General features: G+C 36.7%; 1 protein-coding gene and 1 long non-coding RNA gene across 2 annotated transcripts in view; both read right to left on the reverse strand.

Moving 5' to 3' along the window:
- Nucleotides 1–6,448: 6,448 nt before the first annotated feature.
- On the reverse strand, nucleotides 6,449–7,420 carry LOC127149050 (uncharacterized). Its single transcript, XR_007820276.1, has 3 exons — nucleotides 7,132–7,420; nucleotides 6,767–6,846; nucleotides 6,449–6,673 (listed from the first exon to the last, which is right to left on the reverse strand). It is a non-coding gene; the product is annotated as an uncharacterized LOC127149050 (long non-coding RNA).
- Nucleotides 7,421–7,650: 230 nt separating this feature from the next.
- LOC127149051 (uncharacterized) overlaps nucleotides 7,651–26,980 on the reverse strand; it is a 37,930-nt gene continuing 18,600 nt past the window's right edge. The window contains exons 2-3 of the mRNA XM_051083782.1: nucleotides 8,579–8,686; nucleotides 7,651–8,494 (exon numbers count right to left, since the gene is read on the reverse strand). Coding sequence (XP_050939739.1) covers nucleotides 7,775–8,494; nucleotides 8,579–8,686 — 828 coding nt within the window. The 3' untranslated portion in view covers nucleotides 7,651–7,774. The remainder of the gene's footprint in view (nucleotides 8,495–8,578; nucleotides 8,687–26,980) is intronic.

Below are 26,980 nucleotides of genomic sequence, written 5' to 3' on the forward strand. Positions count from 1 at the left end.
GACTTCTGTTTCTTACTCTTTTTGAAGTCATCTTCATCATTAACAACTTCTCTTACTCTTTTTGAACCACCATTCTTCGACTGAATAATGGTAGATGAGTGGAAGTTTTCAAAAAGTTCACCTGAAGCAATTTTCAACTGCTCCTCTTCAGGTGTCATCTCAATGACCGCCTTAATTATAAACTGCAAATAGAAAAAGGCAAATGTATTTAGGACAAAGAAATAAGCACAAAATCACGCGATCCTTAAGTAAGTTATTATTGCTTGCTACTTACCATTGGCGAGTCAAACACATGGCTTATAGTTTGGGACTTTGGTGATTGTTGGCACACCCACCTCAGCATTCGTGGTATGGCATGATCGTTTACTTTATCTACACCACATCCAATGATGGTTGGTATAGACTCATATGCCCAAACCTATTCGACATTTGACAAACAAGTTTAGGAAGTGCCACAAGATATATATAGATATATAAACAAGTGGTTATACAATCGTTTGAAAACAACTATACGATCATTTAACATAACTAAACGATCGTTAAAAACAACTATACGATCGTTTAACATAACTAAACGATCGTTAAAACAACAACTAAGCGATCATTTAAAACAACTAAACGATCGTTTAAAATAACTAAACGATCGTTTTAAAGTTTTGAAGTAAGAAGTAAGAAGTCACATACCTGTAATGCATGCGGAAATCCATTGATAGTATATTTTTTTGTCTGTGTTGATTTCTTCTTTCCCTTGGCATATTGCTTGTCCAAGGCTCTTTTCAAGGCACTTAGCGTGCGTACAAAAACAATCCGACCCCAATCATAATTATTAAATGTATTCCAATCATCAGCAATCTTGAAAAAACCAATGTCCACTTTGGTTCGCCTATCTTTTCCCAACAAAGATATCTCTATAAAGTAGACTAAAGCTAATTTCACAATATCATCGTCATCACCCTCGTATTCCAAAAATATATCCTCTAAGTCGCTAACATAAACACACTCCTTGTCTTTGAAAAACTTCTCCAACAGTCGACTATTCCCAACCAACTGAATATAGTCCTCTTTAGGACCCCATAGTCCAGTTATGATGTTAAACTCTCTCCTACCGAAAGTACAAACAACGCCCCCTAGTAAGAAACTTATAGAATCCTTTCCTTCATCTTCCACCTCCCTTAACAGTAAGTAGTGGATGAGTGGCCCATTAAAGACAATATTTAGGTCCAAAAAGTGCCCAAACTTTGTTTTCCTAAATAAGGCTAATTGATCGGGTTTGAGTTTGGCCTTAATATTATGTGTTGTCTTTTCCAAATGAGACAAACAACTTACTAGGGAATAAAAATGATGGGAAGGATTAATCTTGTACAAGGGTCCATCGGTCGATGTCGAAGTCGATGTCATGATTGAAGCCTGAAGAAAAAGGAACAAATTCCAGCAAATATATTGAAAATGGGTTACAGATAAAACTCACTGAAATAAGAGAACACGCTCAAAGTTGATTCTTAGGTTCGAAAAGGAGAAGCGACGAAATGCACTGGAGGACCGACGACAGACGAACAGTCGGAGTATCTTCGAAGAGCAGAGCGGGAAATTTCAAAAGCCAACGAAAGGAGATGTTTTTTGTTTTACTTCAGGTGTTCTATGCGAAAGAGAAGGAAAAGCGAACGTGGGTAGGCGAAAAATCAATAGAGAGCGATAGAAATTTAATGAAGGGCATTTTTGTCCATTCACACCCAAATTGTCCTAAAAGTTTTTCTTTTGAAAACTTGTCCCAAAATTCATTTAAATCTCTTTTTTTAACCTATTTTTGGCAATTTCCCAAATAGATTCTAAATCATCGTTGTCCTTGGATTTGAACAAAATTCGTTAAATTTTTGTTTTAAAAATATCTTTTAAAACTCTTGAAAAGTTACGTGAATATCCCTAAATCACCCAAAAAAATCAATTTCACCGACCAAAACTTTTGAGTTAAAACATAAAATATCAAAAAAAACTTAAAATGAAAATTTATCTTAAAAATACTAAGAACTATATATAACTATTCGAATAAAAAAAAAGTATTTGACTACCGGTATATATTAGACTTTTGAAAATATCGTTTAATTTTTATTTTTAAAAATACTTTTAAAATTTGGTTTAAATTTTTTTTTTTAAGATATGCTCTTTATCATTATGTAGTAGTACTAGTCGTTAATATTGTCGTACTTTTCTTATTGTCTCTTTTTTTTTTCCTTCCTCTTGTATAAAATAGTACCCTTTAGTAAGATATATTAACTCTAATAAGAATAAAGAAAAATACTAGAGCTTATAACTCAAGGGGCCATTTAGAGGAAGGGTTGGGTTATGGGGATTAGGGTTAACATAAACCTAGGGTTATGATATATAAGATGTGTTTGGGAGAAGTATTATGAAAGAAGTGTTATGATAAAATGTGTTTGGGGAAGGATCATGGAGGAAATGTTATGATAAGATATATTTGGGGGTAGGGTTATGGAATTTATTTTTTTTTAATTTATACTGTGAATTTGATACACAAATTTCGTTTATTTAATTTACCAGATCGTCCTAGTTTTCATGAAACAATTTTCCTTAATTTTTTTAAAAGATTTTATAATGTATAACCATTTTGGTATAAAATATTAAGTATATGTCAATTTATTAAACAATTTGCAAATATAGCAAATTTTTTATTTTTTTAAATATATTCCAATATTGCCTTGTTTTAAAAAGGAAATTAGCGCGATTTTCTCCTTCTCCATTTTCACCGCCATTCCCCTTCTCCACGATTTTCTCCATTCTTCATCTTTACCCGTTCTCTATGATTTTCTCCACTTTAAGAACACCTTCCTCTGCCTCCAACGACGCCTTCTTCCGCCTCCAACGACATTGTTTCTGTAATCAGATTTTTTTTAAAGATTTTAGATTTGATCTTTCTTTTTAGTTGTTTCCTCTAATTTTAATAATTTTTCGGTTTGAATCTCTGTAGAATTTTTTTTTTGTCGATTTCATGTTTTTAGGTTAAAAGAATTACATGTTCCTTTTATTATTATTCTTAAACATCGATGATATGACTTCATCTTCTTTGTAGAATTACATGTCTCTGATACACTATGATACAAGTCTATCACTGATAGACACTTTCTCTTCTAGCACTAATACACTATTTTTTTAATTCTACAGTAATTTGGAATTATGATTAAGCTTCCAATAGTAGTGTTTCATATTGGACAGTGGGATGATACAAATAGTTACTTGAATTACAAGACTACAGGTGTATTGGTTGATGAGATAATGTGTTTTGAAAATTTAGTGAGTTTGATATTAAGAGAAGTTTGATTTGATGCATCTCCTTCTTCAATACAATTGTCAATCTTATTGGATTATGGTATCACTGATATTCAAACTGTGGTTCAAATTTAGGAAGATAAAGATGTTACTTGGTTTCTAAGTTTAGTTAAAGGGCAAATTACAAGACATCTATTAGTTGCCCATGCTCATGTCTCTAATATGGATTTAGAATGGTCTAGTGTTGTTGACAGTGAGATGGATAATTTGTGTTCTTTGCTGCCTTCTTTTTCCATTGATGATGATTTTTAAATTCTTATGGATATTCATGTTAGTAGCTTGTCTTCTACATTCGATTTGAAAGAAAAGGATATGTTTGCTAGCAAGGAACTACTATCAAAGTCATTTTACTACATTGCTATAAAGAACAATTTTGAGTTCAAGACTGTGAGATCAAATACTAAATCTATTGAGTTTAAGTGCTCCCAAGATAATTGTCCGTGGTATGTCCGTGCATCTCGTTACAAGGGTGGGGAATTATGGCGACTAAGGAAGTATATTGCTAATCACAATTGCTCCATAAATGTTATTCAAACTACTCATAAACAAGCATTTTCATCATTGATTAGTGATTGTATTGTAAAAGACTTTAGTTCTTTTGACTGTTCGACTCCAAATGATATTATGATTCACATGCGTACTAAACTTGGTGTAAATTGCTACTACAAAGCGTGGAGGGCAAAGGAACTTGTTATGAATTCTTTGAATGGTGAAGCAAAAGAATCTTATGCCTTGATTCTAAACTTTTTTATGAAACTAAAAGAAATTAACCTAGGTATGTTTTTATTCTTACAATTTATATATCATCAATCAAGCTTTTAATGATATGGTCTATCACTGATAAGTTCTATCAGTGATAGGCCTTATAGTAAATGAGCATATCATCAGACGACTGGTGTTATAGTGGTTTACTATAGGGTCTATCAGTGATAGACCTATAGTAAAAGAACATATTATTTGTTTTTTATGTATATGTAGATATATATTAATATTTTTTTTATTTCAGGTTCATTCACTGCTTATGAAACTGATACAAAGGGACATTTTAAGTACTGTTTTATGGCTATTGGAGCATGCATTGAAGGATGGAAATATTGTAGGCCCAACATATCAGTTGACGGTACATTTTTGAAATCTAAATATGGTGGAACTCTTTTGACAGCCTCAACAATTGATGGTAATAATCAAATTTTCCCATTGGCCTTTAGTATTGTAGATTCTGAAAATGATGCATCATGGAGATGGTTTTTTTAGAATATAAAGAATAGTTTAGGGATCGGGAAGATTTAGTTGTAATATCTTATCAACATTTAAGTATCCCAAAAAGTGTTCATAATGTTTTTCCAAATGCTGAATATTGCGTTTGTTTGCAACACCTTCTAGAAAGTTTGAAGTTGATATATAAGGACCCTATAATTGATAAGCTCTTTTTTAGATGTGGAAAAGCATATACAGTTGTTGATTTTGAGACTAATATGAGATGGATAGAGTCTTTGTATCCTAGTATACGAGACTATCTTAGTAAGGTTAGTTTTGAAAAGTGGGCTCGAGCATACTGTACAAGGAAAAGATATCAAATGATGACTACAAAAATTTCAGAAAGCTTAAATGCAGTTCTAAAAGAATCTAGAGATTTGCCTGTTGCAGCATTACTCAATTCTATCAGACAAATACTTCAAAATTGGTTTTATGATCGGAGAAAAATTGCATGTTGTATGAGAATTGTTTTAACTAGTTGGGCTGAGGGAGAATTACGAATACAACATCAAAACTTAAGAAGCTTCACAGTAATTTTTTGTGTTTCAATGTTTATTTATTTAATTAGAGGGTAATGTAACAAGACCTATCAATGATAGACTCTATCGCTGATAGATTCTTATTAGTGATTGTCTATATTAGCGATAAATTCTATCAGTGATAAATCATATATGTTGACTAAGTTTTTTTTTTTAGGTTAATGCTATTAATGATGTTGAATTTCAAGTGATTGATGGAAGAAAATAATTTATTGTACAGTTAGATTGCAAATCATGTACCTGTCGCGTTTGGTATCTTGATGAAATTCCATGGGTCCACGCTCTTGCTGTTCTTCGTGGGCGTAATATGAATACTTACTCTTTTGTTTCCAAGTATTTTTTGTCAAGTACTTTGATTTCAACTTATACTGGATCAGTTCATCCGGTTGGGAACCATGCTAATTGGAAGCTAAGTCTATTGGGATCGAGAATAACATACTACCTCCAACTTTCAAGCGTCGAGCAGGACAACCGCGAAAACAAAGAATACTATCAATTGGTGAGAAGAAAAGTCACTCAAGATGCAGTCATTGTCATCGTGCTGATCACAATCATAGAAATTGCAAATTTTCACCATTTTTACAGTGACGTGATATTATGTTTTTTATAATAATCTTTTAGCTTTAGCATATAGAGCGTTTATTTTGTGTGTGTAGTAAATACTTTATATTTGTTTGACTCAAATCGTTCAATAATAATCTACCTTTTTCTCAAGACTATAAAAGTAAAAGTGACTTTATTGTAAAGTCTATCACAGATAGTTTCTATCAATGATAGATTTTATTGTGTAGTTATCACCAATAGTTTCTACCAGTGATAGAAACCAATATACAATTGAAGGAACTAGAAGGGATAATTGATGAAAGGAATAGTTCAAACCTTTCAATAATAATCTCCCTTTTTCTCAAGACTATATTGTAAAGTAGTAATATGAAGTAATCTACTATAAAGTCTATCACAGATAATTTCTATCAATGATAGACTTTATTGTGTAGTCATCACCAATAGTTTCTATCAGTGATAGAAACCAATATACAACTGAAGGAATTAGAAGGGATAATTGAAGAAATGAATGGTTCAATAAATACTAATCTCAATGCAAACAAAGACAAAAAAACTTGTAATCCAACATTTTTCTTCATTAATATGGTAAAATCAACTAACATCATATGAAGGTCCAATGTGAACTCTGTCACAAACATCCACAAAACAACTAATGCATTACAATATCTATCTACTCAATATTAAGAGATTTGTACAATAAAACAATGTGAACTCTATCACAAATATCAACAAAACTACTGCACTACAATATTCATCTACTTATAATTGAGAGATTTGCAAATCAAAACTAGGTGCAAGATCCTTTATTCTAGGAGAATGTCTTGTTGGTTTTGGAGAATCATTCTTCTTGCCTCCTGCATTCTTTTGCTTTTTCACATTCTCCAACACTTTCTTTGATGGTTTAGGTTGTCTCTCCGGCCTAGCATTTTCAATATTCGTCGCTATTTCCGTAATTTTCACTTTTGCTTTTTCTTGAACAACCTGAAAATATAATATTGAATTAGAGTTTATACATATATACATTAAGTCTATCATAAAACAACAAAATGTGATTATTATAATACCTTCACTTTGTTTGATGTGTCATGCACCATTTTTGACTTATTTTCACGATGATTATCATCTTCCTCGATTTTCTCATTATCTTCAATCTTTTGAGATATTAATATTAGTATTGCAATTAAAAGAATTATAGAAATTGTCAATATCCTATCATTGATAGACTTTTGAATCACAATTGAGATTTCAAAATAGTCTATCACTGATAGAACCCTATCACTAATAGACTTAAATCATATAAAGAACAGTCTATCATTGATACAATTCTACCATCGATACAATTCTACCATCAATAGACTTTTCACACACAAACATAATAGTCTTGGAAAAAAAATAAAAGTAAAAGAACTAGAAGCTTTAATAATTTTACCTCTTTCTCTTTATCAACATCAGCATCAATCATTTCTAAACTTATTGATGGAGGAGTATTCTTTTCCAAGGGCTCTTAAGATTGTTTTTCACTTTCACATTTGTGCGAAAGTCTTTGATTTACCACTTCTGTCAGTGAAAGTAACAAACGAACAATCTCCTCTTGTCCCTTCTTCAAGCAGTCTAAATCTTCTTTGTGCTGTTTTTTTTATCTTTAATATCTTCATGTAAAGAAGATATTCTTTCTGCCATATTTTTGTCCTTCATAGCACATGCTTCTTCATTCAATCTATCATATCTGAAGTACTCAGATTTCATTTCTTCTTCTGATGCAACAATGGGGACCACACATAGCTAAAAAACAAAATATATAATCAGCGTTAAACAAAAAAGAAACTATCACTGATATGGATCTATCGCTGATAAGGATCTATCAATGATATGGATCTATCACTTAGTAACAACAAATTTAGAAAATACTTAAAAGGAAAACAAATGAAACTTACATTTTTTTCCAGAAATATGTTATCTTCAAGATCTTGCCAATCGAGTTGTTCACTGGATTTCCAATTTAATATTCTTGGACACCATTTCCCTATTCTTGTCACATACCCGCTAGCAAGTTGAGGAAGTATTTCATATGCCTAGTAAGCTAGAACCATAGGGAAGCCTTGTAGAAAGGCATACGCTTTAGATTCTGTTTCTGAGTTCTTAGACTTTCTTTTGGATTTCACCGCATTTTGAATGAATTGCTTTGTAAGACTAAAGCACAACCTTCCCCAAGGATAATTCCTAAACTTCTCTTTATCATCCAACATTTTTACATGTTTTAAATCCAACATATTGTGATTTTGTCTCGAAATTAAAACATTGTACAAGAAGTAAAGGTTGGCTAATTTTACTAGCTCTTTTTCATCGGTGCAGGATTTACAGTGATAGTTAAAAGCAGTCTTCAATTCTTGTATACTAATGGAAGTGTTATTTCTAAAAAACAATTGTTTAACCATAGACTCATTTTCTTCCGTTGCATCTAAAACATCTTCTATAGGATATTCACCACAATTTAATCCTGTAATCAAACAAAAATCTCGCAGTCCAAACTCCACAATGTTACCTTCGATGTTGAAAAGATGAACATTGTTGTCCATTGAGACACATTCTCTTCTAATCAAGTGTGATAATAGTTGTAAAAGTATTTTTGTCATTTTTAAATTTAACAAGTGTCCAAATGGTCCTTCTTTAAACAAGTCTAGACAACTAGGTGATAAACTTTCGATAATATGGTAAGAAGTTTGTAGATTACAGTACATAATGATTCTCAAGGTTGACTTCCACATTTCTTTGGGAATAATTAATTGTTTTCCCTGTTTAGAGCAAAATAATTGTTACAAATATGCAACATACTAACTTAGAAACAAAACAATATATATATATATATATATAAATACCTTCTCTTTTTTAATCTTCTTTTTGGTGGATGAAGCTTCATGTGTTGAAGCTCTTTTTGCACCTTTTTCATTTGGTTCGCTTTCCATAATATCTTTTTTCTTATCCATCTATTAAAATTACAACAAACACATCAACCCAATGAACTAAACATCCCCCAAATCTTAGTGATACAAACATATCAGTGATACAAACATTTAATAACAATCCAACACAAACAAAGTAAAACATCCTTCAAGCTGATAGAAACATATCATCGATAGAACATAAACAACATCACATAAAAATATACATTAAACTAAATTATCTACTAACATCCCAATGCAAATAAACTAAACATCCTTCAAGACTATTAGTGATACAAATATATCACTGATCAACCCTAACCCTATACACTAACACACAAACCTAAAACAGATCAGCAAGTTATACATTTCAACATAAACCAGTTAAACATCCTTCAAATTCGTCAATCAATGATAGAAACGTATCACTAATAGACCGTAAGCAACATAATACACAAAATCTAAATTAGACTAGAGCTTTTACTAACTTCCCAAGTCAAATAGGCTAAACATCTTTTAAGACTATCAGGGATTGAAACATATCAACGATAGACCCTAGACAACAACATATAAGAAGTGCACATTAAACTAAAATATCTAATAACAATCCAACACAAACAAGTAAAACATCCTTCAAGTTGATAGAAACAGATTACTGATAGAACATAAACGACATCACATAAAAATATACATTAAACTAAATTATCTACTAACATCTCAATGCAAACAAACTAAACATCCCTCAAGATTATTAGTGATACAAATATATCATCGATAGACCCTAACCCTATACACTAACACACAAACCTAAAACAGATCAGCATGTTAAACATTTCAACATAAACAAGTTAAACATCCTCTAAATCTGTCAATTAGTGACAGAAACACATCATTGATAGACACAAACTGAAAAACAGAGCACAAATAAACAGAAAATGAAGGAATCAATTTCAAACAAATAGAAAAAGAAGAAAATCTTCTTCAAACAGGTTAATCTTCTTCAACAATATAGAATGTAGCGCGACAGAAGGAAAACAAAATAAAAGAAAGTAGTACCGACACCGAAAAACTAAATCAGAGTACGAAGAAAGTAGAAGAAAGTAGAAGAGAATAGAAAATAGGAGGAAAACGTAAAAAATCTGCTTGAAATCGTATTCCAGAAGCTTAATGTATATGTAGGGGTAATTTCGTCTTTTTTGTTAAAAATTGCCATATTTGCAATTTTTTTTTTAACTTTTGTTATATCCTTAATTAATTTAGGGCCCAATCTATATCCCCACCCAGCCCTTTTTTTAAATAGAACGTTCATTTTCAACCTTTTTTAAATAGTTGCATGCAAATAATTTTTTTAAAAAAATTCATATTCTAAATCTAATATACAAATTTCGTATATTTAATTTACCAAATCGTCCTAACTTTCGTAAAACAATTTGTCTTACTTTATTTAACTATGACGTTCATTTTCAACATTCTTTAAGTATACGTTACGTTTCAATAAATTTGTTTTTATAAATATAACACACAACTCATAAACATATAAATAAGCGCAAATAACAATTGAAAATAGGAAGTATTGAAAAAAATGAGGTTGAGATTAATATCAAATTTTAATTACCTTCTATCAACTCTATGTTCGAATTCGTACCAATATATTTGTGAAATTAAAATTTTAATATCAATCTTATAAATACAAAGAGGTTGAGATTGATATTAAAATTTTAATTTCAGAAAGATATTGATATGAATTCAAATATAGAGTTGATTAAAGATAATTAAATTAAATAATCACAATAAATTACCAAATTCAAAAGTAAAGGAGGAAATTAAAACTTTAATAATCTAGCTATACTAAATTCAACTTAAAAACAAATTGTGTTTTTAAAACAAAAAGATTAAAATTAACCGAGTCTACGTATTAAAATAAAGCCTTAGAAGTGAAAAAATTATAAATAAGATAAAAAAATATTGATTAATGAAGGGTTGAGGGGAGGTTTAGAATAAAACTAGGGCTATGATAACTTTTTCCCAAAACAAATGTTGAGTTATACAACACAATCCTCCCCTTTTATAACCCTTTTCCGAAACATGCTCTAAATGTTTTAATGAAGTCGTGTTGATAGTCAAATATTTTTTATTCGACAAATTGTTATTTTATATGTTTTAAGAAAAAATTTTTGTTTTGGAATTTTGTAGAATTTTATGTTTTAGCTTGAAATTTTGCTTTTTTTTTTTTTTTTTTTTGATACTAAGAAATTTGGTGTAAAAATTAGATCAATGATAACATTTTCAAATTTTGTCTAAGTTTAAGAATATTTATGAAACTTTTTAATAAATCATGTGTATTCTTTTAAACAAAACTTTAACTACGACAAACTTTGTTTCAGACCAACCTAAAAAGAGTTCAAAACGTGTGTAAGCTTTCAAAACGATCGAACAATGCTTAAGTATAAGTTCGTAAATCACAACCGACCAAAATTTCAAAAAGTGCAATAAAAGCACTCTAACACCCAACATGTCAACCAAGTGTGCAAGTTCAACAAACTTAGTTCCAAACCAAAATAAAAAGAGTTTAAAACCTCTGAACATTACTTAAGTGTAAATTCGTAACTCATAATCGACAAAAAAGTTCAAAAAGAGTGAAAAAAGCACCGAGGACCTAAAATGGCAACCCAACCAAGTATGTAAGTGCAACAGACTTAGTCTCAAACAAACTTAAAAAGTGTTCCAACCGAGTCTACGTATCACTTGAAACTTTAAAAACAACCTCACAAAGTTTAAGTGTAAGTTTACGACTCCCAACGTACCAAAAAGTCAAGAACCGTGAAAAAAGCACTTCAAAGACCACAAAGAAAATGACAACCAAATGTGTAAGTACAACAAACTTAGCCTCAAACCAACCTTAAAAGTGTTCAAAATGAGTCTAACTATCACTTGAATTTTAGAAACGATCTAACAAAGCTTAAGTGTAAGTTCGTTACTCATAACCTAGCAAAAAGTTAAAAAAAGTGAGAAAAGAGCCTTTCAAGACCCAAAATGGCAACAAAGTGTGTAACTTTAAGTTTAAAACAAACCTAAAAAGTGTTGAAAACATGTTTACGTATCACTTGGACCTTAAAAAACGACCTAAGACATCTTGAGTGTAAGTTCATAACTCACAACCTAGCAGGAACTTCAACAAGTGTGAAAAAAGCACTTTAAGACCCAAAGTGGCAACCGTGTGTGTGAGTGCAACAAACTTAGTGCCAAACCAACCTAAAACGCATTCAAAACATGTCTAAGTATCACTTGAACTTTCAAAACGGTCTAACAAATTTAACTGTAAGTTCGTAACTCATAACGTACCAAAAAGTTCGAAAAAGATTGAAAAGAAGCACTTCAAGACCTAGAATGCCAAGTGTGTAAGTGCAACAAACTTAAATTCAAACAAACCAAAAAAGCATTCGAAACACGTCTTAGCTTTCAAACGACCTAATGACGCTTAAGTATAAGTTTGTAACTCATAACTTGCCAAAAAGTTCAAAAAAGTGTGGAAAAAGCCCTTCGATGGCAATCATGTCTGTATGTGCAACAAACTTAGATCGAAACAACCTAAAACCTGTTCAAAACATGTCTAAGTACGATTCGGACTTAAAAAATGGCCTAATAATGCTCAAGTATAATTTCGTAACTCATAACCTACCAAAAAAATTCAAACATTGTAAAAAAAGCACTTCAAGACCCAAAATGGCAATTAAGTGTGTAGATGCAACAAACTGAGTCTCAAACAAACCTAAAAGGTGTTCAAAATGTGTCTAAGTATCACTTGAACTATCAAAATGACCTAACAAAATTTAAGTGTAATTTCGTAAACCATAACCTACCAAAAAGTTCAAAAAAGATTGAAAAGAAGCACTTCAAGACCTAGATATGAATTTATGTATTTACTACAGCACATAAGTGTCACGAAAAAGTAGAATTCGAAAACAACATTTTTTTTACCCACCAAAGATATGAATTTTGACATTTATGAAACTATTTTTCTCCTCTTTCAATTGATCAATATAGTAAGTTGCGATGGAAGTCCATTTTTTCTTGTAGCGTGTCTTCCTCCAAATTCACTTCCAACTACATAACTTTTCTTCAAATTTACACTTTCGGGTTTTTGTATGTTTTTTCTTTGTTCACAATCATTCTCCTCCTCGATCCAAACTTTGACCCAATATCCCCAAAGTTCCTTTTTCTAGGTTATTCATCGCATCAAAAGGGATACAAATGTTATTCCCCAATTACTAGGAAAATATATATTTCTTTGAAAATATATATCTATTCAATTTTATTCAACTTAACTTTATGTTTTCTTTTTCTCTCCATCTAACTTTTTCGATGATCACCTCACTCACTCACTAACACCTCACCTCACCTCTGACGGTCACACCACTTTCAGTCTCTTAAATCTGGTTGTCTCCACTCCAACATCTCTCACTTCTACCGTTACCGCCATGTCATGCCACTCTCACTCTCTCATAGCCACGATCACTTTCAGGAATTTAAAAAATATATATAAAAAAACATATGCTAATAAAAGGAAAACTGTGAAGCCAAACCAAACCGCATAATGCAATTTGATTTTCGATTTTGGTCTGATTCTATTCTAGAAAACACAAGCTCCAAAAAACTATGAACACACCCCTATATAATAGGGTAGATTATTAGTTTAGTCTCTTTTTTCACTTTTTTTCAAAATATTTAATAACACATTAATGTTAACACTATTAGGCCAACCAATATATCTCTTGTAATTCTTGAGCTCTATATATTGAACGTTTTAATTTTTCCACATCATATAAAATAAATACATTGAGAAAAATTTCATTTTAAAGTAAAAAGAAAAGGACAAAATTGCAACCATGGAGTCCACTAACTTGGAACGAGGTTGTGCAAATGTGGAATGGTCAAGAAATCTCCACCATCTAGAGCCATGTAGGACCAAATATGAAAATTAGATACTGACTTCCTAAAAACGAACTGATGCAATTTTAATTTCATAACTTATCTTCTCAAAGGACATACCTAAGAATGGAGGCATTGCAAACAATAGATCAATCTTTCCATACAAGAATCCAATGCCTGTAGGCCCACACATCTGAAGCATGTTTATTCCTTATCTTCATATGCCCAAATGTAAGGCTTGCCATTTAATTAATAAGAAAACAACCTAACCTTGTGAGAAGAAGCAACAAGAAAGTCAGCATCAAGTGTCTGGATGTCGACAACCATATGTGGAACACTCTAGCACGCATCTACAAGCACTTTTGCCCCAAAATGATGTGCCAAGCCAACTATTTCTTCAATTGGAAGAACAGAAGTTGCAGAGAAAAAAAATCAAATCATATTGAATTCCACTATTTCCATAGAGTTATTATTAGAAAGATATCAAGAGTAATTGGACACAGATCAAGAGAAGGAAAATTTTCTGACAGTTCTTTTCGTTCTTCATTCATTTGACTTTATTACTTTTATTCAGCTGCACACCTTTCCACTAGAAGTGTGATAACTGAAGTAATATGATAACACTTCAGTTTGAAATATTCACCTACTACTTGTTTTATTTGAGTAATGTTTATAAATTGAATGGTAAAAAAAAGGAAATAGATTAAAAAAATGCTAAATATCAAATAAAAGGGTGTACCCAGTACATTTTGAGACATGATAGGTAACCACAAGCTTTGTTTTTGTTGAAAACATTTTCTTTAACTCTAGTAAGTTTGGGACATTATGTTCACCTAAACTTACAAACTTCATAAAAACACCGGTCCTTTCAGCTATAAGTTGCCAAGGAACAATGGCACTATGATGTTCAGCAACCGTAAGTATGATATGCACTGAAAGAATAGATTGTTTTAGTTTAAACTTAAAGTTAAAGCAGTATGTGGCTACACATGTTTAAAAAGATAAAGGATGCAACTTCATGATGTAGGAATGTAAAACACTTTCATTAACTTAAATCGGAAATTAGAATCTTCACAAAGAAAACCTTAAAGCCTACTGTTAGAATTAGTAGGGTTTTACCCTTAGAGTATTTTTGGAAAGAATAATATATAAGATTTTATTTCCTAAATATTTCCTAGATCTTTTCCTTTCTTACTCCTATTGTACTCTATTTATTTTCTCCATTTGTACCAATTATATTCATAAGAAAAATAATAAAAACTAAAGTATCGTGGTTTTTCTCCCAATTCTCTGGTTTCCACGTAAGTCTCGGGTTGTTGTTAATTGCTTTCAATATGGTATCAGAGCAAAGCAATAACGAAACCCTAGGAGAAACTCAGATCGAAACTGAACCCGTCACTGTCGTCGTCGCCATGGAGAAATTGCTCCAGAACCTACAGAAACCGCCAATCTACCCAATGGGAGTGGTTTCGCAGCCGTACGAGCCTTCGTCTGATATGAAGATGCTTCATGCACCGCTTCTGTCCGGTGTCACAATCGTAACTTCTCAACACGATTGTGCGGTACTTGTTTAGCTCGATCAACAAGTCAGCCGTTCGAAATTCGAAATCCGCGGACAAACTCGCGGAATGACGTAGCCCCCCTTCACGTTCTTGAGAAAATGGTTTTATAAAACGTGAGAGAGAAAATAAATTGTTGAAAACATCGTAAAAGTGAGCATTGAAGACTGTCAGTTGCAAAGAAAAAGCTTAGTTTGCAAAGAGTGCGACAAGACTCGGCGGGGGTGCGACTACTCATGTACCCCCTATAGTACATATTGAGATTTTTGGCCTTGGCAGGCTTGCATATGAAAAAGCCGAAATGTCACACTGTGGCTCGGCGACACGAAAACGAAATAATTAACCTAAACTACTTTCAAGACATAAAGATAAAGCGATTTAGGGGTATTCGGGCATACGACCATAGATAAATAATACCTTGGACAAGTATGCCCCTGACATTCTCCCCTACCTAAATGGTTGCCGTCCCCGTCAACTGGCAAAGCTTGAAATCTTCTGCTTCCACCTTCAAGATCTTCGACACGTTCCCAGCTGGTTTCCTCCACAGGAAGGTTCTTCCACTTTACCAGATTCTCGTGGATCCTTCGTGTGGGTCTTCTGTCCCTTTTTACTCACTCGACCAGAATTTCTTCAACATCTTTGTCTTCTTCTGACTAAGGTCGATAATTGGGCGAGTTACGATATTCTGCTGCAGGTCCTCAGTGTCTTGATGGTACGGTTTCAAGTTACTAACATGAATTACTGTGTAGATTTTCATCCATGTGGGCAACGCTACTCTGTAAGAAGTATTCCCTACCTTTTTCAGCACTTCAACTAGTCCTTCGTACTTCCTGACGAGGCGCTGGTCTTTGCGTCCTCGAAACCTGACTTGCTCTGGTCATAGTTTGATGAGTACCTAGTCTCCTGTCCGAAACTCAAGAGGCCGTCGCTTCTTATCCGCCCACTTCTTCATCCGCTTCGACGCTTTTTCTAAGTACGCTCGGGCGATGTCATTTGTCTGTTTCCACTCCTTCGTGAAATTGAGAGCTTGAAGGTTCTTCCCTGCAAAGGGATGATCGACAAGGTGTGGCAGTACTGATTGCCTTCCAGAAACAATCTCAAACGGGCTTCTCCCTGTAAATGAACTTGTCTGAGCGTTGAAACAGAATTGGACTACGTCCAATAGCTGGACCCAATTCTTTTGCCTTGCGTTTACAAAATAGTGCAAGTATTCCTCGAGCATGCAGTTGAATCGCTCAGTCTGGCCGTCAGTTTGGGGATGGTAGCTTGAGGATATGTTCAGACTTGTCCCCAAGAAGCAAAATAACTCCGTCCAGAAGGAGCCAATAAATCTACCATCCCTGTCACTCACTATACTTGTCAGGACTCCCCATAACTTAACAACATGCTTAAAGAACAATTAAGCTGTCATTTCTGCTGAACACTGCCTGGTGGTGAGGATGAAGGTGACATCATCTCTCATATTCGGCCAAAAGTAGTCTTTCTTCAGCAAGGTGTACGTCCGCTGCCATCCGGGATGGCCAGCCCATAGAGTGTCGTGACACTCATACAACAATTTCTTCCTTAAGTCCCTTGCTCTAGGAACATATAGTCGATTGCCCTTTGTGACTAACAAGTCTTCCTCGACCCAAAACTATCGTGTTTTGCCCGCATTCACTAAATTCATGACATTCTGAGCGGCATGATCTTTTTGTAGGAACTCTCTCAAGGTGTCTCTAACCGACCCACCAATCTCGCTCCCCCAGAGGTTAGCTAACAGGCATATGGCTGCATGTTCTTGTTTTTGACTTAGGGCATCAGCAGCCTGGTTGCTCGACCCCTTCTTGTGTTCAAATTCGAAGTCGAACTCAGCCATAAATTCCTGTCATCTTGCTTGCTTCGAAATCAACTTTGGCTGGGTAAAGAAGTGGCAGGTTACACTGTTGTCCGTCTTCACTACAAACGACGAACCTAGTAGGTATTGTCTCCAGGCCCTCAAACAATGTACTACTATGAGCATTTCTTTTTCGGACACAGTATACCTCCTTTCGGCTGCATTCAACTTTCGACTTTTGTATGCGATCGGGTGCACATTCTGCAGGAGCACACCCCCAACGCATAATCTGATGCATCTGTCTCGACTTCGAAAGGTTTGGTCACATCCGCAATCCCCAGAAGTGGCCCCTCCATCATGGCTTGTTTTAGGCCGTCGAAGGCGGCTTGGCACTCGGGGTTCCAACTCTAGTGAACGTCTTTTTGCTCGTTTGGAGAATCCCTCGACAAATCAACAATAGTAATTCGCCAGCCTGAGGAAGGAGCGTAACTCCGAGACTGATTTTGGCACTGCCCAGTCGCGTATCGCAGCAATCTTCCCTTCTTCCATTCCAATTCGGCCACACTCTATCACATGGCCCAAGAAGTTTATCCGCTATTGTGTAAAAGAACATTTTTCTCTTTTGACATACAGTTGATTCTCCTTCAATTTCTGAAAAACCTTTTGCAGGTGGTCTCTATGTTCCTCCATGGTCGTACTATGGACCATTATATCATCCAGGTAGACTACTACAAATTTATCGAGATATTCGTGGAAGACCTGGTTCATCAACGTACAGAAGGTTACAGAGGCATTGGTGAGACCAAATGGCATTACGAGGAATTCGAACGCACCATATCGGGTGACACAGGTTATCTTCGGCTCATCTCCCTCTGCAATTCTCACTTGGTAGTATCCCGATCGCAAGTCTAACTTTGAAAAATACTTCACCCCATGTAAGCGATCGAACAAGTCAGTAATTATGGGAAGTGGATACTTGTTGCGAATCGTGAGCTTATTCAGGACACGATAATCAATGCACAATCGTAAACTTCCATCTTTCTTCTTCTGGAAAAGAACTGGGGCCCCATATGGAGCTTTTGCAGGCCTAATGAACCCTGCATTCAGTAACTCATCTAACTGTTTCCAAAGTTCAGCTAACTCCGGAGGTGCCATACGATAAGCATTCTTCGCAGGCGGTTTTGCCCCTGGCACCAACTCGATCTCATGATCAATCATTCTCCGAGGTGGCAAAGACTTGGGCAAACTATCGGACATCGCATCACGGTACTTCTCTAGCACGTGCATAATCTTCTTAGGGACTGTCTCCTCTGAGTTCTTTGACGAATTGAGTGGGATGGCCATAAACGTTGGTTCGTCTCGAGAGAGACCCTTCTTTAATTGCATGGCCGAGATCATTTTCAACCCATCTGGCTGACGTAGGTCAGTCTGTACAACCGAGGGGGTAGATCCAGTGATCACCAAGCATTTGGCCAAAGGCATTGGGATTACCTGATGTTCGAGTAGGAATTCCATTCCCAGTACCACATCAAAGTCATCCATCTTTACTACTACAAAGTCTACGAGGCCACTCCATCCTCCCAATCTTATCATCGTTCGTTTCACTAGTCTGATGATAGGTAGGGCAGCAAAATTCACGGCTTTCATTCTTCCTGCATCCTTCTCCCAGCGGAGATTCAAACGTTTAGCTTCTGCTTCTGTTATGAAATTGTGGGTGACACCGGAGTCAACCATAGTGCTTTTGGTTGGCTTCTGGTTGATCAAGTTGTCAACGTACATTAGGCCCCTTTCCACTGATGTGTTCGTCTCCCCCACCTTTTTCTGGAGAGAGGACAAAAATTTCAAGGCCCCCATTTGAGGGTTATCAACTTCTTCCGTCTGGTCTACTTCCCTCTCGGTTTGACTTAGTTGGTTGTCTGAATCTGAGGCTAAAGATGCCTGAAATGCATTGAAAGCAGTTTTGTTCGGGCATTCCCTGGCCAAGTGTGGTCTCTTACATATGAAGCAACTAAGAGGACGATTGGACACATTTTGGTTACTTGGTCCTCGCCAGGAGTTTCCAGTATTCGATTGATGGGACCTACGATCCATTAAAGCGTTTGTCCCCTCCTGTAGTTTTAGTAGAAATTGGGCGGTTGTTCCTACTTCCTCCAGATGAGGAACTTGGATGACGTCTCGCATCTTGAGAGTCGTTAGACAGGTCAAACAGTCGTTCGGCTGCGGCGTACGCGGACGTGAGGTCTTGAACTCTTTGTTCATATAGCTTTGTCTTCGCCCACGGCTTCAATCCTTCGACAAAACAGAAAACTTTGTCTTTCTCGGACATATCGCGTATATCCAACATCAGCCCCGCGAACTGTTTCACATACTCCCGAATACTACCGGTGTGTTTCAGCTCGCGTAACTTTCGTCGAGCCAAGATCTCGACATTTTCGGGGAAGAATTGTGAGCGAAGTTCTCTCTTCAAAGCGTCCCAAGTATCTATCGTGCAACGTCCCTCCTGCATGTCAACAAATCGGGACCTCCACATAACTTGGCATCCTCAAATAGATGCATCGTCGCCAACGTGACTTTGGCTTCCTCTGTAACCGTGTTTGTGGCCCTGAAGTACTGCTCCAGGTCAAAGATAATAGTTTTCTAGGGCCTTCGCGTCTCTTGCCCCACAGAAGGGCTTTGGTTCCGGGATCTTCACTCTACTAACCGGAATGGCTCCCCCAGCGGGAGCTTGGTTTGCCATTGCTCGCATTGTGAGGCTCAGTCTCGCATTCACATCTGCGATTTCGTTTCTGACGACATCGAGGGTAGCTCGGAAATTCTCTGACATGCCGTTTATCATCTCTAACAGTGTCTTTTGAGAGCTATCCAGCTCCTGAACACGCTCCTCAATATGGGCAACAGAGCCCGTCGAACTGTCCCCACGTTCGTGGCTACCGGTTCTTCCAACAGTTCCCTCTAGAGTGTCAACTCTTGCCAACAACTCTTGTATCAGTAATCCTTTGACACGGCCAGCTACCGCATCGATCATGTCAATTTTCTCAGCAATCTCTTCGAGACGGGACTCCAAGAAGCGGATGGAGACGGGGACTTCGACTAGGTAAAGCATCTGCTCCTCCAACTCTACTAGTCGGTCTCTCTGGGCCTTGCCCAATGGGTTTGCGGACGACATGTTTTGATTTTATCGTCAATAAGCCGATTTGGCTCTGATACCACTTGTCACAATCGTAACTTCTCAACACGATTGTGCGACACTTGTTTAGCTCGATCAACAAGTCAGCCGTTCGAAATTCGGAATCCGTGAACAAACTCGCGATATTACGTATTCTCCCTTCACGTTCTTGAGAAAATGGTTGTATAAAACGTGAGAGAGAAAATAAATTGTTGAAAACATCATAAAAGTGAGCATTGAAGACTGTCAGTTGCAAAGAAAAAGCTTAGTTTGCAAAGAGTGCGACAAGGCTCGGCGGGGTGCGACTACTCATGTACCCCCTATAGTACATATTGAGATTTTTGGCCTTGGCAGGCTTGCATATGAAAAAGCCGAAATGTCACACTGTGGCTCGGCGACACGAAAACGAAAGAATTAACTTAAACTACTATTAAGTCATAAAGATAAAGCGATTTAGGGGTATTCGGGCATACGTCCATAGATAAATAATACCTTGGACAAGTATGCCCTTGACATCCGGCACGTGGGCCGTTTCATCTCACCACCCAGCCCATTACCTTCTACGCACTGTCGGATGTCCAACCGTCAAACCCTTCCAGCCACCCGCATCCTCACACGCCCCCTATGAGCTCCGGACAGCAACCCTCAACCGTAAATCTTTGAAATCTGTACAGTAAGCATCCGCTGTACGTTGACTCTTTACAACAACCGTTGTTTTCTGGTAACGGAATTGATCAACCCCAAAACAGGTCGAACATTGAAGCGGGCGAGTCTTCGACGCATTCCAAACCAACTGAGTTGCCGATGTATTCCAAGAACCCGGTAACTTCGTTCCCTAATTTACTATCAAATTATATAACTGGCTCTTTGGGTTCGTCTACAGGGAATTTTTCAGGTGAAAAATTAAATGGGCAAAATTATTTTTCTTGGTCCCAATCAATAAAGATGTTCCTCGAAGGTCGCCACAAGTTCGACTTCTTATCTGGAGGGACTGTACGTCTTCTTCCAGGAGACGCCTTGAAACGACTTTGGAAAGGGGAGGATTCACTTACTCGGTCCATGCTGATTAATAGTATGGAACCACAGATCGGCAAGCCTCTACTATATGCTGCCACAACAAAAGATTTATGGGATACAACTCAAACCCTTTACTCGAAACGATAGAATGCCTCTCGGTTGTATACACTGCGAAAACAGGTCCATAATTGCAAACAAGGGACTCTGGACGTGACTACCTATTTTAACAAGCTCTCTCTCCTCTGAAAAAAGATGGATTTGTGCAGAGAGACAGTTTGGGACACACCAAATGACGGTACTCAATATGCTAAACTTGAAGAGGCTGACCGTGTTTATGACTTCCTTGCAGGACTTAATCCCAAATTTGATACTGTTTATGGTCGTATACTCGGACAAAGACCTCTTCCCTCCCTAATGGAAGTTTGTTTTGAAGTCCGCCTGGCAGAGGATCGCACTAATGCCATGGGTGTACTACTACCCCTACTATTGACTCCGCTGCCTTTAACGCTCGGTCCTCAAATCATGACAGTGACAAGAATAATGGGAAGTCAATTCCTGTGTGTGAGCACTGCAAGAAACAATGGCACACCAAGGATCAATGTTGGAAACTCCATGGTCGTCCCCCAAGAGGTAAGAAACGGTCCTCCAACGAGAAACAGAACTCAGGACGTGCCTACATTAGTGAGACTACCCCTGCCAGCACCTCTCAATCAACTGATCCTACTGCGAGCCAGACCAAGACTCCGACTCTAGGTGCCATTGCTCAGTCAAGTATGCCTCAGTCCCTTGGGCTTATTAGGTTGATGGGAAGAATCCCTGGATATTAGACTCAAGGGCTACAAATCACTTGACAGGTTCTTCGGAACACTTTATCTCGTATGCCCCGTGTGTCGGTAATGAAAAAATCCGAATAGTTGATGGCTCTCTAGCTCCAATCACTGGCAAAGGACAAATAGCTCCCTCTGACAGTTTTACTATCCAGAATGTTTTGCATGTCTCTAAACTGTCTTACAATTTGTTATCTATAAGCAAGATCACTCGTGAGTTGCAATGTAAAGCTATCTTCTTACCTGAATCGGTTTATTTCTAGGACATGAGCTCGGGGAGGACGATTGGCACTGCTTGACATAGCAGGGGACTTTACATCCTTAATGATGATACCTCCTATAGTAGTTTGTCTAGGGTTAGTTTACTGTCATCTTACTTTAGTACTTTTGAACAAGACTGTATGTTGTGGCATTTTCGACTGGGCCACCCAAACTTTACATATATGCAATATTTATTTCCCCACCTTTTTTCTAAACTTGATGTCTCTTCTCTATCTTGCGATGTGTGTATTCGGGCTAAACAACATCGGGTCTCTTTTCCCTCACAACCATATAAACCTACACAACCGTTTACCCTCATCCATAGTGACGTTTGGGGTCCTTCCAAGGTCACCACCTCATCGGAAAAACGGTGGTTTGTAACTTTCATCGATGACCATACCCGTCTTACCTAGGTCTACCTTATCACAGATAAATCTGAGGTTTCATCCATTTTCCAAAACTTCTATCATACTATTGAAACATAATTTCATACAAAAATTGCAATTCTTCGGAGTGATAATGGTTGGGAATTCCAAAACCATAACCTTAGTGAATTTCTAACCTCCAAAGTGATTGTTCACCAAACCTCATGTGCCTACACTCCTCAACAAAATGGAGTGGTCGAATAAAAGAACCGTCACCTTGTGGAAGTAGCTCGCTCTGTTATGCTTCCCACTTCTCTTCCGTCATACCTGTGGGGAGATGCTATTCTTATAGCCACTCACTTAATCAATAGAATGCCTTCTCGTATCCTCCACCTTCAGACTCCCTTAGATTGTCTTAAGGAGTTTTACCCCTCTACTCGCCTTGTGTCTGAGGTTCCTCTTCGTGTGTTTGGGTGTACCACTTATGTTCATAATTTTGGCCCTAATCAGACTAAATTTACCCCTCGGGCTCAGGCTTGTGTGTTTGTTGGATATCCCATACACCAACGCGGATATAAATGTTTTCACCCGCCGTCCAGGAAATACTTTGTCACTATGGATGTTACTTTCTGTGAGAACCGACCCTACTTTCCCGTTAGCCATCTTCAGGGGGAGAGTGAGAGTGAATAGTCTAACAGCACTTTCGAATTTACTGAACCTACTCCTAGTACCGTATCCAACGTTGATCTTCATCCCATAATCTTACCCACAAACCAAGTTCCCTGGGAAGCATATTACAGGAGGAATCTCATAAAGGAAGTTGGGTCCCCTACTAGTCAACTGTCGGCTCCAGTCCAAGACTTCGAACCTCCTCGAGACCAAGGTATGGAAAACCCTACAGAACCTTGTACTAATAATACGATGAGTGAGAATGACAAGTCTGATGTTGCTGTTCTTGAAAATATGGGTGAAAATAACTGTGGTGATGAGATTGAGGTTAGAATAGAAATCATTAATGATGAAGCAGAACAAGGTCATACAAGGAAACTTGATGAGTATGATCCCTCTCTTGACATTCCCATTGCTTTGAAAAAAGGTACCAGATCCTGCACTAAACATCCCATTTGCAACTATGTTTCCTATGATAATCTCTCTTCACAGTTTAGAACGTTTACAGCAAGCCTTGACTTTACCATAATACCGAAAAATATCTACACTGCTGTAAAGTGTCGTGAATGGAAAAATGTTGTTATGGAAGAGATGAATGCTCTTGAAAAGAATAGAACTTAGGAGATCTATGCTCTACCCAAGAGACATAAAACTGTAGGATACAAATGGGTGTTCTCTCTCAAATACAAAGCAGATGGTACGCTTGATAGACACAAGGCAAGGTTAGTTAAAAAGGGATTTACTCAGACCTATGGTATTAACTGTTCAAAAACCGTTTCTCCAGTTGCTAAGTTGAATACTATTAGAGTCTTCCTATCTGTTGTTGTGAACAAAGATTGGCCTTTATACCAGCTGGATGTTAAGAATGCTTTTTTGAATGGAGACCTTGTGGAGGAAGTCTACATGAGCCCCCGCCAAGATTTGAAGCCCAATTTGGTCAGCAGGTGTGTAAACTCCAAAAATCCCTATATGGTCTGAAACAGTCTCCGAGAGCATGGTTTGACAGATTCACTACCTTTGTCAAGTCCCAAGGGTATAGTCAAGAGCACTCTGACCATACTCTATTTACAAAGGTTTCCAAGACAGGAAAGATCGCTATTCTAATAGTTTATGTAGATGACATTGTTTTGACCGGAGATGATCAAACAGAAACCAATCAATTAAAACAGAGAATGGGTGATGAATTTGAAATCAAGGAGTTGGGAAATCTGAAATATTTCCTTGGAATGGAGGTGGCCAGATCTAAAGAAGGTATCTCCGTATCTTAGAGAAAATACACCCCTGATCTGCTCAACTTGAGGGGGAGTGTTAGAATTAGTAGGGCATTGCCCTTAGAGTATTTTTGGAAAGAATAATATAAAAGATTTTATTTCCTAAATATTTCCTAGATCTTTTTCTTTCTTACTCCTATTTTACTCTATTTATTTTGTCCCTCTGTACCTATTGTATTCATAAGAAAAATAATAAAAACTAAAGTATCGTGGTTTTTCTCCTGATTCTCTGGATTCCACGTAAGTCTCGGGTTTTTGTTAATTGCTTTAAATACCTACACCTTAGACAATCAACAAGAATGCAAACAAGTAAAAAATGCAAACCCATTGAAATTTACATATTATATATGAGAAAGACAACTAATAGTCATGATGGTTTGATCCAACCGTATCTATGTATCACTTGAACTTTTAAAACAACCTCACAAAGTTTCAATACAAACATTGTAAAACAAGCACTTCAAGACCCAAAATGGCAACAAAGTGTGTAAGTTTAAGTTTAAAACAAACCTAAAAAGTGTTGAAAACATGTCTACGTATCACTTGGACCTTAAAAAACGACCTAAGACATCTTAAGTGTAAGTTCATAACTCACAACCTAGCAGGAAGTTCAACAAGTGTGAAAAAAGCACTTTAAGACCCAAAGTGGCAACCGTGTGTGTGAGTGCAACAAACTTAGTGCCAAACCAACCTAAAACGCATTCAAAACATGTCTAAGTATCACTTGAACTTTCAAAACGGTCTAACAAATCTTAACTGTAAGTTCGTAACTCATAACGTACCAAAAAGTTCGAAAAAGATTGAAAATAAGCACTTCAAGACCTAGAATGCCAAGTGTGTAAGTGCAACAAACTTAAATTCAAACAAACTAAAAAAGCATTCGAAACACGTCTTAGCTTTCAAACGACCTAATGACGCTTAAGTATAAGTTTGTAACTCATAACTTGCCAAAAAGTCCAAAAAAGTGTGGAAAAAGCCCTTCGATGGCAATCATGTCTGTATGTGCAACAAACTTAGTTCGAAACAACCTAAAACCTGTTCAAAACATGTCTAAGTACCATTCGAACTTAAAAAATGGCCTAACAATGCTCAAGTATAATTTCGTAACTCATAACCTACCAAAAAAATTCAAACATTGTAAAAAAAGCACTTCAAGACCCAAAATGGCAATTAAGTGTGTAGATGCAACAAACTGAGTCTCAAACAAACCTAAAAGGTGTTCAAAACGTGTCTAAGTATCACTTGAACTATCAAAATGACCTAACAAAACTTAAGTGTAATTTCGTAAACCATAACCTACCAAAAAAATTCAAAAAGTGTGAAAAAAAGCACTCCAAGGCCGAAAAATGGCAACCAAGTGTGTTAGTGCGACAAACATTGTTTCATACCAACCTAAAAAGAGTTCAAAACGTGTGTAAGCTTTCAAAACGATCGAACAATGCTTAAGTATAAGTTCGTAAATCATAACCGACCAAAATTTCAAAAAGTGCGATAAAAGCACTTGCTAGGCCACCAATCCTATTTACATACCATAGGAAAAATAAGAAGAAACATGAAGCCAATGAAAGAGAGACAAGTGGCAAGGAGGATCGTGGCCATGAGACCAACCCAGAGGTAACACGTGTTGAAGGGGAGGAAAGCAAGGAGGATGGGGACCAGAAAGTGGGACCCACAGTTAGTTAGTCGTGGGCAATAAAAAGGGGACAGGAGGGCAGAGAGGGGTACGAATGTTTTTGAGCAGATAGGGCAGGAGCAGCCACCTCCAGAAAGGGGAGGTGCGACACCAGGTTACCGTTTATTTTGTGTGCTTAAATAGCCTTAGGTTGTAGAGCAGGAGGAAGGAATTATTCAGGGCGTTCTTGTTTTCGTCTGTGTTCTTTGTTATTAAATTCTGTGTGTGTTTTATTTCATCAGCTGGCTTTGTTCTGTCAAGCCTTGGAGAGGCTATTGTCATTAACCTTTGAAGTGTTTTATTACTTGATTTTTGTGCTGTACTCTGGTTTTTGGAAAGTAAAAGAAAAGGAACGAGGAATTGTCTTAACATTTTTGGTATCAGAGCATCATACCTGGGCAGATCATGTCAATGACGAAGGCAACAGATGAACGGTTGGAGACGGTTGAGATGGAAATGAAAAGGCTGCCGATGATCGAGGAGAACATAGCATTACTAGCCAAAAGCATCGCGGAAATGAACTCTCAAATCGATAAGCAGGCGCAGCAGCAGCAAGTGATACTGAAGTATATTGAAGGAATCGTTAAGGATGATTCTCCTGGACGAAGGACTGAAGAAGGGTCCACGAGCAAGGTCACCATGGCCGAAGCAATATATCCAGCGACTGCTGAAGAACCGAAGTTAGAAGTAAAAACAGAGGAGGAGCGACCAGTGGATCGGAGCAAATTTAAGAAAGTTGAAATGCCAGTCTTCGACGGGACCGACCCCGACTCGTGGCTGTTTTGAGCAG

Source organism: Cucumis melo, chromosome 4 (assembly GCF_025177605.1).
Source record: "Cucumis melo cultivar AY chromosome 4, USDA_Cmelo_AY_1.0, whole genome shotgun sequence".
Classification (NCBI taxonomy): Eukaryota; Viridiplantae; Streptophyta; class Magnoliopsida; order Cucurbitales; family Cucurbitaceae; genus Cucumis; species Cucumis melo.